Raw genomic sequence first — 12,244 nt, 5'->3', positions numbered from 1 at the left:
ATTTCCCTGTCAAATGTTTTGGTTTTTTGTCTTCCTTTCTTCAGTACTTTAGTTCCTATAGACAGAGGGGAGATGTTTTCTGACAGCTAAGCTGATCCTGCCTCCCTGCTTCAACTCCTAGAAACGAGCCAAGAAATAGTAATTTCCCCCTCCCCACTGCTTCCTCTTTTCTGCTGTAGCTGCCAGGGTTTCGGTGACAGGAAGGCAGAGGGAGAGAGGAGGAGTTCAGACTCGCTCTGCAAATACATCCAGAACTGCTAATCTTAAATTGATAACCTAGCTAAGAAAAATAAATAAAAAAGTCACAGGTGAAGCAAGTGGCTTATGATGGCTCACTCAAAGGCTCTTTTAGTGCTGGAAAACTTTATAGCTGGCAAATTTGTTCCTTGTTCCTCCTACATAGACTCCTATAATCCGTCCACCGGAGATGTCTATTGCAGGGTGCCAGACAGTGGCAAAGAAGAGGTGAGTACTACCCAAATGTATGACGAGGTAATAAAGTTAAATGCAAGTTAAATTAATGCTTTAAGTGGGAGAGGCTGACAGTGAGAGAACTGAAAAATGCCATGGGCTTTAATGCTTAAATGACTGTGTTCTTGATTGGATTGTACTGCAGGGCGGTTTAATCTATTGCCGTGGCAGTGAATAATGGTATTTTCTACCCTTTGCTGTTGGACAGTTACAGGCTGGGTCCTAGGCTGGTGTAAGTCAATAAATCTGCAGTGGCTACAGTGGAGTTCCTTCATCTCATGTGGGGAGATGTCTAGTGTATAAGTTAACAGTAGTCAGACTGGCAGTAAGTATAAATAGTCTGGAAGAGAGAAAAGATTGTATTGAACTCCTCTGTGAATAAGCTTAGAGGCACCACGTACAACTAAACATGGTCTTCCTGAGTGTCTTGGTGATTTGCAGTTGCCATTTAAAAGGACTTTTGGCTTGCTGGTTCTACCTTGAAATATGCTGAAAAGCTTCCAGCCCTCTCTGATTTTGGTATTAGCAGGTGGGTATGGGGTGGAGGTGATGAAGTGACTGCAATGCGCACACGCTTCCCTTACAGGGTGGTCTGTCCTCTGCATCACTGTAATGCGATGTAACTCCTGTGTGCTAGTGAGATGAATGTCTCCTGGTACCTTGTACATATTCAGGTGCGGACAGGCGATGTGACATTCATCTGAGGAGCTGCAGTTTCATTGATGCTGCTTTACAAGGGACCTAGGAGTGCATGTCCCAACACAGTGTGTCAGTTTTACTGGAGAGAGAAACCTCTGGAAAAGCTTAGATAAAGCAAAGGGCTTGGCAAATATTGACAAGTAGTGTATTGAATTTTTGAAACTTTTTTTAAAACAAACTGCTACTGTGCATAGCTGTTCATTTGCATTTCACCCCTGTTGTCATCTTTTCTCTCTGCTTCTCTCAGCAGAAACCTTTGCACTGTAATTTCAACTGGGTAAATATTTGCTAGATGCCGGTGATCAAGGGTTAAAGAGTAACAGGTTGGGTTTGCTAGAATACGTCTGTGTATGTTCATTCCAACCCTAATTATACCTGAAAAGACTGCTCTTTGATGTGCAGGTGCAAATCTTCCTGTTTGTTCATTTGCAAAATCATGAAAACCAGAGAGATGTGAGAATGCCAGAGCAGCCTAACAAAACTAGGCTGCTGGCCATTCTGGAGCTATAGCTCACATACATTGTAAGAGCAAGGGCTTGTCTCTTGGAGCTTTCTGAGTTAGTGGTTGTGTGTAGCAGCAGGAAACCAGTTACAACACCTGTGAAGTCAGCAAGTGTTAATCCTGTCTTTGGACAACTGTACAAGAAAGTTGGGCTCTGCAGAGCTGGCATCTGCTGCTGACTGAAGGAATATGTGGTAGGAGCAAGTGCCATTGTGTACTATTGTGAGGGTACCTGGAGCTTGTGAAATAAGCCTTTAGGCCCAGGTTCCACAGAGGGCTCGAGATAGGAGTTTGTAGCAAGGCTCAATGTTGGGAATTTTTTCATGGTTAATTTTAGTGCACGGTTAGAAGTCAGAGCAGAGACACTGAATCTGTTGCTGACCCTGGAATTTAACACCAGGTCAGCTGAAGAGGCTGTGTCAGCCAGTTTCTGCAAAATGTTTTTTAGGGGTTACAGAAATATAATACAGAAAATGTTTCTTAGAAGTTAATTTGTCCTCATGTTAGATGTCTTTCAGTTCCAAACAGCAGCACCAAAGTGAGCTGAACGGGTGCTCTGTATCTCCAAAAACAGGTTGGCGAAAGCTAATGAGTCCTGGCAAATAGCTCCTTAAAAAGCCTCTCTCTAAAGAACGTTCATCCTATGCATCATCCCCTGGGAGAGCAAACATCAAGTCCTGAGGGCAGCTTGGAGTATTTTGGTATCAAAACCTCTGAAGATAGCTCTGGATTTGTGCACTCCTCCTCTGTCTTGTGCAGAAGAGGAAAGCAGAAGGAAGTGTCCCAGACACAGTAGTACATCGGTGAATTCTTATGCAAGTTTTCTCTATGGCTTGACTTTCTGCCTTTTGCTAGTCAAACTAAGTAACTGTCTAACCTTTGCATGCTCTCTTACTTCTCTACAAATCTTTCAAATTTTTTTTTCCCTCTTGCTTTTCTTGATTAATCTACTGCCACTTCACTCCTTCCTTTGCTGATATTTTTTTTTCTGCTGTCTGTGAAAATACGACATCTTCCTTATTCTAAACCCACTGGAGGGTTAAAAATGCAGATAGCCTTAACTGCACACCAGCCCTGCCTTGTACACAGCACCTGGTAGGAAAAGCCGCAGAGGAGAGGACGAATGAGAAGCAGCACCACAATGGCACCTAATGACAGGAGGGTGGAAGAACAGGTTAATTAGCACCGGTGGTATGATTTCACAGAGGGTGAACCTTTTTGGGGTAGCATGCCACCTGCACCTGACTTGCTCAGGAAGCTGCAGTTCCCCTTTCCCAGGCTTGCTGTGGCCCTGCCCCAGCTGTTGGGTGGCTGACAGCCTGCCATGCCAGCACCTGAGCAGTAGGTTGTCGAGCTACAGTAGAAAGAGTCTGAGCCTGGCTGATGACCCATGTGACCTTGTGCAAGTTGGCTTATTCCCACCCTGGTCTCTGTACCAGTATCATTCAGGCCCTCAAACTCTGGTCCTTGGTTTTAGGGAGACCCATACATTTTGATTTGTGTGGGGGCAAAAAAACCCAAAAAAACTTTTCCACCTGCTTGAACTTTAGTGTCCTTGTCAGTAAAACATCACTGGAGTGCCTATGGGTGATTTTGTGATGGGTTTTTGTAGCACCCATTGCAGTCTGAAGGAATAAATGTGCAGCTTGGTTTTGTGGAGCTGATGGAGTCTCCAGTGACGGCATGGGAACCAGCAATGTGGTAACATCAGGAGAGGTTAAACTGATTAAACTTACATCAGCATCCTCCTAGTTACTGCCTTGGGCAGATTTCCAAAAACAGAAGATGGAAAACCAACTAAGGCAGCTTTGGCTAAAAACCCACCTTGGTGCATATGTTAAACACTGGAAACAAGAAGTGACCACAGGAAGCAAAAACTGGGAAATAGGGCACTAAATTGAAATAAGGAAGGATGCTGGTAAACAGACCGGGAAAAAACATCAAGAAGGAACTGCCTGTAAATCAATACATGCAGGTAACTTTCATTTAAGAGCCCGGAGGAAAAGATTGATGGAAGAAAGTGCTTTCTGGGGAATTTTAATCCCTTGAAGCCTAGCTTGCTTCAGAAAACCGCTGGTATTCTGCCACTATGCAGAAAGGTCAGGCTGAGGGATTGTGCAGTAGTTCTGTACATCTCAGCCAAAATACTGGCAAACCTGGTACGCGTGGATGTGGAGTGCATATAATGTTCTTTCATGCTGTAGATTGTTAGGTGTCTGATGACAGAACAGACTAAACACCAGGAGTTTTAGAAAGGAGTTGGTTTGTTGGGGTTTCTTTAAGGTGAGTGTGCTCACAAGTTTCTAGTTGTGATAGCTGTGATCAGATATAATTAAAAATTTTCTCCATCTATTCTGTAAACATCTTAATCCTTGTTTGAACCAGCTGGGGGGAAAGGGAGGAGGAAATCAAAGGCTAGTGGGGCATTATACAGCCTGTTCCTTCCTCAACCCCTTACTTTCATGATTGCCCAGTGTGCCTGAAGTGCCATGTTGAAAGGACTGTGGGTGTTCAGACTGATACTGCATTTGCTTTAGGAGATTCTTACACTTTCACCCTTGAGAAACAAGTTTCTGCATGGGTCCGGCCAGTGGCACTTGCTGGTGCCAGTTGACTGATCTGGCATTTCCTCCAGGCCTGGAGGGTTGCCCACAAGGACTGTAGACTAAAGCAAGAGTTAGAGTGAAATAGACTACCAAGGAAAGCAACCAAATTGAATTATGAGATAGTGTCTTAAGAAGATGAAAATGGAGAAGCTATCAATAGTCACAACTCTGACAAGAAGTGGTCTTCCCAAAAACATGATCTGGGTTATTAGCCTCTCAAATGAGAGTTCATCTCCTGATAGCTCGATACTCTTCCTAAAGCCTTCTATTAATATTCACCATCCCTCTTTTCCTTTGTTTTTTTTAGGTGGAAGCTGCTGTCAAAGCTGCCAAAGCTGCCTTCCCAATTTGGTCCTCAAGAAGTCCATTGGAAAGGTCTCAGATCCTGAACAAATTGGCAGACCTGATTGAACATGACCTGGAAGCATTTGCACAAGCAGAGTCAAAGGACCAGGGTAAAATCTAGAACTGTCGATCTCAAATGTAGCTTGTCTTGCTGAATATTGAAATGGAGGGTATGGTCCAAATTTTCAGCATGGCATGAACAGTCAGTGCAAATTGGAGATGATGTACGTGAATTTTGTAGAAGTTGCTAAGTTTTCATTCCTTGGGCATTTTAGGGGTTGCTTTTCAGAGTTACAAAGCACTGACTTCAGCTGTTGCATAGTTGTGATGCAATACTGCAGGAGAACTGTTGTCATTGACTATGACTGCACTGTGCTGGGGATTACTTGAGCTCAGGTCAAAAGATGTTTCCCAAAATACATGCGAACCACAGTGTTCAGAGTTTGAAGGGCTGTTCACAGTGGTGTTTAGATGAGCTGTTTGTCACCCGCCTGTGATAACACAGCAGCGTGCTTGGTTTTGTTTCAGGAAAAACAATCACTTTTGCTAGAACAGTGGACATCCCTCGGGCCGTGTACAACTTCCGATTCTTTGCCTCTTCCATCCTTCATCACACGACAGAGTGCACCGAGATGACAGCCGTGGGCTGCGTGCATTACACCTCGAGGACACCTGTGGGAGTTGGTATGGCATTCCTGAAGTGCTGAAAAGCTTGGTAGGGTGTCTACCTGGATAGTTCAGCAAAGAAAGAGGATTTTTCCAAAACTAACGTTTATTGTCCCTGGATCGCGTGCTAAATGCAACTAGCCTGCTAGTGTGTGAGCAGCTCTATGTAAAATCGGTTGTGCTGCTTCATGGTAAAAAGAATGTTTATATTCTGCATCTGGAATGTTGTGTGCAGTTCTGGGCCCCACAGTTCAAGAAGGACAGGGAACTACTTGAAAGAGTCCAGTGCAGGGCCGCTAAGATGATTAAGGGAGTGGAACATCTTCCTTATGAGGAAAGGCTGAGGGAGCTGGGCCTCTTTAGCCTGGAGGAGTCTGAGGGGTAACTTCATAAATGTCTATAAATATGTAAAGGGTGAGTGTCAAGAGGATGGAGCCAGGCTCTTCTCAGTGATGGCCAGTGATAGGATAAGGGGCAATGGGTGCAAGCTGAAGCATAGGAAGTGCCATGTGAATATAAGGAGGAACTGTTTCAATCTGAGGGTGACAGAGCACTGGAACAGGATGCCCAGAGAGCTTGTGGAGTCTCCTTCTCTGGAGACATTCAAAACCTGCCTGGATACGTTCCTGTGTGATTTAGTCTAGGTGATCCCGCTCTGGCAGGGGAGTTGGACTAGATGATCTCCAGAGGTCCCTTCCAACCCCTGGCATTCTGTGATTCCCGGTAGCGCTCGCCCTCAAGGTTTCTCCAGAGTGTCTGTGTGGGTAAGCGCGTACTGCTGCTGCAGGTTAGCGAGGTGCTCAGGAGCACAGAGCTGCTGCTCAGGGCACGGAGAACTGGATCCTCCTCTCCTTTGGGGAAGCAGCAGTAGTAGTTTGCGAGGTGATGTTTCTGCCTGCGACTGGAGCATAGACGGGCAGCTGAACGGCTGTTCGTTGGGACCTGCTGAGCTCAGCCACTAGATGCTGCTAATGCTCCAGGAAAAGCGGCTGCCCTGACACGATGGTTCCGTTATTGGCTGTTTCATCAAAATATACGTGAATGTGCTGCTTTTGCACTTTGATGATTTAGCGAATGAAATTGTCTAACCTAGAGGATCCATTCGGAAACTTTTTGGGAGCAGGGGAGACCGTGAGCTCTTCTGGCAAAGCAGCTCTCAGAAGGAAAAGTCTCTGGCTGCACCTGCCCCGTCCAAGAGCCACCGCGGCCCCTGTGGGCGGTCACGCCAAACGGCCGCAGATGTTCTCGCTGTTTCCTTTAAATACGGACAGCGAACATATTCCCAGAGATAATCTCTGAAAAAAATCTGGTCATCCGGAATTTGTAATTTGTGGAAATTATTGTAATTTGTGGAAATAGCAGTTTGGACACGGATGAGCTTTGGCACTCGTAAGTTAGGCTAAATTTATCAGCGAAGTATGCCCTATGTGCTATGTGTAGTCTTCTAAAATGAGGGAAGAAAAGCTCGGAAGAGCAATCTAAGCTAACACATTGGCTAACATTCCAGTTGTCAGGGCCTGGAACAGGCTGCCCAGGGAGATGGTGGAGTCACCTTCCCCGGATGTATTTAAATAAAAGGGCAGATGAAGTACTTAGGGATATGGTTTAGCATAGGATGGGGATGGTTGGATTCAGTGATCTTAAAGCTCTTTTCCAACCTTGTGATTCTGCAATTACCTTCACCTGCTGTTTGCTAACACAGATTAATACCACAGCCTGTTGATGTAAATGATTGTTATGGCTAACTTTGCATTAATGTTCCCAGGAAACACTGAAAAGCTTCCTGCAAACAGAAGATTCTGCCCTGTAGAAACAGCAAAACTTATTCAGAGAGCTCAGCTGATCACTACTAGATCATTTGCACAAATCTTTTAAAGTTATTGGCCTGTGAGAAATGTTTCTAGCTCCAAGCTTATGGTACAGTTGTCTGGAAATAAAAGCCAGATTCCCTTCATAAATCTGGATTGTGGTGTAACTGCTTGAGGTGAGAGAAACTAGGTTTGTCTCACAGCAAACTGAACTCCTGTCCTTTGTGGTTTTGCTTTGTAGCTGGCTTAATCAGTCCTTGGAATTTGCCACTATATTTGTTGACATGGAAAATAGCTCCTGCCATTGCATGTGGAAATACTGTGGTTGCCAAGCCAAGTGAGATGACATCAGTCACAGCTTGGATGATGTGCAAGCTCTTAGAGAAAGCAGGTAAGTCCTGTAGCATGCTAAAACGGGGGAAACTGGGTGAAAAGGCTTGTCTGCACACTGTGTCTTTGTTGCAGAAATCAGAAAGTCATCAAAGACTTTGGGAAAGACTGTTTGCTGTAGCTGAATGCTGCACTGGAGAACAAAAAGCTCTCCCTATTCTCATTCTGTCCCAAGTCTCCACCACAGATATTGCCCAGGTTTTTTCCCGCTATCTTCTCATGAAAAGTCTTCATGTGCCTCCTGCACTATACTTAAGGATGTCCCATGTCTGTGGTGCCAGCAGAGGAACCATGAGTGTAAGAGAGCATGAGAATCAGCTCTCAGTGAAACCAGGAGGGCAACTGCTTCTTCCATGAATGGCTGAAAGCTGTTTCTGATGGTGGATGCCAGGCAGGCTTGACTTATCAGTGAAAGTGGCATTATTACCTTTGAACATATGACCCCCAGACTTATTAAACATCAAGCATTTCAAGCTCCTACAGAAGTTAAGGGTCAGTCTTTGTCACCCCAGAAACTACTGGTAATTTTCTACCTTCAGGGACACAGCACAGTGAAACGAAACCTGCGGAGCAAAGGAAAGGGTGCGATGACTGTGTTCCCTTCTTCCCATCAGGAGTACCCCACGGGGTGGTGAACGTGGTGTTTGGAACGGGTGCCAAGGCAGGAGAAGCCCTCGTCTGCCATCCCGACGTGCCTCTGATCTCCTTCACGGGAAGCACGCTGACGGCGCAGCGGATCACGGAGAACAGTGCCCCGCACTGCAAGCGGCTTTCGCTCGAACTGGGAGGCAAAAACCCCGCCGTCATCTTTGACGATGCTGACTTGAGCCAATGCATCCCCACGACCCTGAGGTCCAGCTTTGCCAACCAGGTGCATCCCACCCCTGTGGTGTACAAACCTTGTTAGCAGTGGGAGGTGTGCATGCAGCGTGTGTGTGTGTGTGTGTGTGTGTGTGTGCCATGCACTTGTTTTAGGGTTCAAATCCTAAATTGTCAAGGTCTGTTTTGTTATTCAGTGTGGTGAGCAAGCCCTAAGTAGAAAAATATAGAAAAGGTTTAATTATTCCACAAGCAGGGAACGAAAATAATAAGGGGCCCTTCCTAGTGCTCTCCATCAGAAGACAAGGTGTCATTACCACTCTCAAAATAGATTGTTTATCCTTTCTCCATGAGCCAACTGCTTTAAGTCCCACCCTGCAAGTAAGTGAAAAACTTGCTGATTTGCTTGAATTAAATTAGGAGGCTCCTCCTAAAATTCTGCCAATGTGCCTCTTCCCTCAATACCAGTGTCAGGAGAAATCACCAAAGCCAGGAAACTTTGGTGATCCAGAAAAACAGCTTGTTATCAGAAAGGGATTTTTGGGAAATGAAGACTGAGACCAGTAAGACTTGGAAATCAAATGACCTATGAAAAATGGTGGAGAAGGCAACGTGTAATCAATAAAAAAAAAAAAATCAAATTTAGTTGTGCTATTAAGTCACTGCATAATCCTGTTGTTGATTCACCTTTTTCTTCCATTTTCCTTTTTAATCTGGGAAAAATCCTACTTTTCATTCTTGGTGAAAGCAGGATGCAGGGGCACAAGTCTCATTCTGGGATGTGACTCATTATACTCACTAATAGTACAAGTGTATTATAAACTAACTTATCTTTTTCTTGGTTGCTTTTTGCCTGTTTTTTGTAGGGTGAGATCTGTCTTTGCACCTCCCGGATCTTTGTTCAGAGGGGCATATACAGTGAGTTTTTGAAGAGGTTTGTGGCAGAGGCTAAGAAGTGGAAGGTTGGGAACCCCTCAGATCCTACAGTCGACGTGGGAGCACTAATAAGTAAAGAGCATCTGGAAAAGGTGATGTTATGTGGAGTTTTCATGATCCCATCTTTTAGAGGGCTATGAAAGGAGACTCCAGAGGTGTGTGGAAAGTACCATGTCCCGTCCAAGATTAGCTCTAAGGGATGATGATTCGAAGCCTTCATAAAATACCTCTTTGATAAGGTTTCTGGTGCCCATGGCCTGGGATCACGATTGCCCTGAAAAAATCTGCTCTGCAGGGAAAATGGTTTAAAATGACAACCAGTATTTCTTCCTGTTTGAAGTGAAATAATTCAAAAAGGTTAATTCTAAATCCTGAATTTATACTAGCCAATCTCAGAGCTCAGCAACGTTTTCATGGATTTTAATATTGCATTTGCTAAGGCTGCTCATTTGCCTAATAAGGTAGTTGACAAGACAAAAGCCTTATTTTTCAATTGCTCTGGCAAACTCCAGGTGATACAAGCACACAGTTACTTAGGGCCGCCTGCAGTAATTTGGAATTGCGTTATGTGTGGAGGGCAGCTGAGAGAGTGCTCAGTTAAACTGTCTGCTTTAGTGGCTTTTATGAAATTAATTTTCCTGGTGTCAAATTGAGTTCAGGAGAGCAGATGCTCACATCCCAGAACTGTCTGACACAATTGGTATAAACAAGAAGCAGATCAAAAACTGCAGAGAGAGAAAAGCAGACCTTGCCATGCTTCCTGGCCCCTCATCAGGTTCTCCAGGCCAATTCTGGAGAGGTGGAAACACCCACTGACCAAGGTCCTCTGTGTGTGGCACCACAGAGGACATCTGAGTCTAACCTACCAAGGTTGTTAAAAGAAGAAAAAGAGAAAGAGAAGTTCAGTGATACCTCTGTGGTGGTTCTTTAGGCAGAGAAACCAGGCAACAATTTCAGGACAACAGAAGTAGGTCAATAGCATGTCCTATGTGTTCAAGGTAGCATAAGACAGCAGCAGCCACAGAAGCAGCTTTAATTATTTATTGATGAGATTTTCTATAGCATTCATGGCTTCATCATCCTAGTGGCATGTAAACATTCAACAAGCCTGCCTGTGAGGTAGGAAAATATTACTGATCCCTTGGAGTAAATGCATGAACCGCAACCAGGAATACATGGCAAACTGCCCAATCTCCTGGAAGGAGGCTCTGGGACCACTTCTGTTTCCAACAAAGAAACATATACACTGTTGGTAATACTCAGCAAGAAAGGCCAGCAATGTTTCCTGCTAGGCTAGGAAGTGTTTGGAGGGAAAGAACAATTGTTTTACAGCAAGAAATACCCAGCCTTACTTTTACAAAAGCATAGTAATGAAAGCTAGAGAAATGACTGTCTGTTGGAAGGGAAGAAAAGGGAGCATGATCCAGCTGGAGATACTCAGGGACTTCTGTTGATGTGCCCAGACTGGAGAGGTGGCCTCTCAGGATTTGGTGTCCTTTAGCAGTGACGTTTTCTTGCTGCTTCCTCAGGTAAGGAGCTACGTGAAGAAAGCCCAAGCTGAAGGAGCCAAAGTCCTCTGTGGAGAGGGGGTGGATTCCTTGGCTCTCCCAGCTGACAACCAGAAGGGCTATTTCATGTTGCCCACAGTTATTGCAGAAGTCAAGGATGAATCTTGTTGCATGCAAGAAGAGATTTTTGGTCCCGTAACATGCGTGGTAGCATTTGATACAGAAGAAGAAGTGATTGAAAGAGCCAACGGTGTGAAATACGGCTTGGCAGCCACCGTGTGGTCCAGTGATGTGGGACGTGTTCATCGGGTGGCACGAAGACTACAGTCTGGTTTGGTGTGGACCAACTGCTGGCTCATTAGAGATCTAAACTTACCATTTGGTGGGATGAAAGCCTCAGGCATAGGAAGGGAGGGAGCAAGGGATTCCTATGAGTTCTTCACTGAGGTTAAAACCATCACAATAAAGCACTGATGTGTATTAACAGATGTTTTTTAGAGTGAAATAAATGACAGTAGTTTGCATTGCTATAAATAGCTTTCTGGAACACAGACTGTGTGGCCACATTTTTCCTGAACTTTGGTCAAGTAATATCAATGACAGCTGAAAACAGTCACCCCAAATGCTAATGCTGAATGCAGCCTTTCTTGTTAAATGAGATCTATACAGGCTAAAAAATCAACTCATCCCAAGCCAGATGACTTGCTTGTCTTATGGGTCCTGAAGCTTTCTGAGTATTCCTGTCTCAAAAATCTCTTCTGCTAAGGCAGATTGGAGAAAGGGTGATGGCTGTACCTGTGATTGCTGAATTACCTTGAGGGACAAAGTGGTGAGCATGCTGTGAGGCTGCTACTCTAATGTATCAGCCCATTTCCACTATACACCAGTGTGCACCATGCACCAATCTATACTGCACTTCACTGATGTCAGACACAGTCTAATGCTACAGTGCACAAAAAGCCTGAGGCATTTTCTTTAATCTATTAAGTGTTGCTAAACCATGGAGTCCTGAAATTCTCATGATAGATGGAGACAATAAATGTTTTAATTATAACCTGATTATGGTGTGCAGCTGAACCATCCCAAGATTGTCCTTTGACTATTTTGAAATTGCAGCATTTTGTCACTTCTAGGCCTTAGTGATGGTGTTTTTCTCATCCCTGCACAAAGATTCAGCTACAACAGTGTCATTTTTCATTAATACAGACTGGAAGTGACTCCTAAGAAAACTGTTGGAAACATTTGTCGCCAAAACATGAACAACGGGTGACTTTCCCTCATTCATTTGCAGAGCTTTTTTTTTTTTTAAATCAGATATTGCTCACATTCCACAATAAGATAAAGTCTGATATCTATTTTTCACCTCCTGAGATGGCTACATTGGTATTGAATTTTTACAGCAGCCCTTATCTGTTTTTCAAGTTTTGAGCTGTATTTCATAGTGAGCAAAGTGTGTAGAGTTTCATAAATGCCTGTGTCCTGAGAAGAGATGAC

The 12,244-nt window shown here is 44.4% G+C and overlaps 1 protein-coding gene across 1 annotated transcript; it reads left to right on the top strand.

Moving 5' to 3' along the window:
- The first annotated feature begins 229 nt into the window (after positions 1 to 229).
- ALDH8A1 (aldehyde dehydrogenase 8 family member A1) lies at positions 230 to 11,809 on the top strand. Its single transcript, XM_084261668.1, has 7 exons — positions 230 to 465; positions 4,586 to 4,733; positions 5,152 to 5,307; positions 7,339 to 7,488; positions 8,102 to 8,358; positions 9,173 to 9,334; positions 10,772 to 11,809. The coding sequence occupies exons 1-7, from the start codon at positions 325 to 327 to the stop codon at positions 11,222 to 11,224; spliced, it is 1,467 nt and encodes a 488-aa protein (XP_084117794.1). The 5' UTR covers positions 230 to 324; the 3' UTR covers positions 11,225 to 11,809.
- The last annotated feature ends 435 nt before the right edge of the window (positions 11,810 to 12,244 follow it).

This window comes from Gallinula chloropus, assembly GCF_964237585.1.
Source record: "Gallinula chloropus genome assembly, chromosome: 3".
NCBI lineage: Eukaryota > Metazoa > Chordata > Aves > Gruiformes > Rallidae > Gallinula > Gallinula chloropus.
Note: the sequence above shows the minus strand (reverse complement) of the source record. Positions and strands in the feature narration are given on the sequence as shown.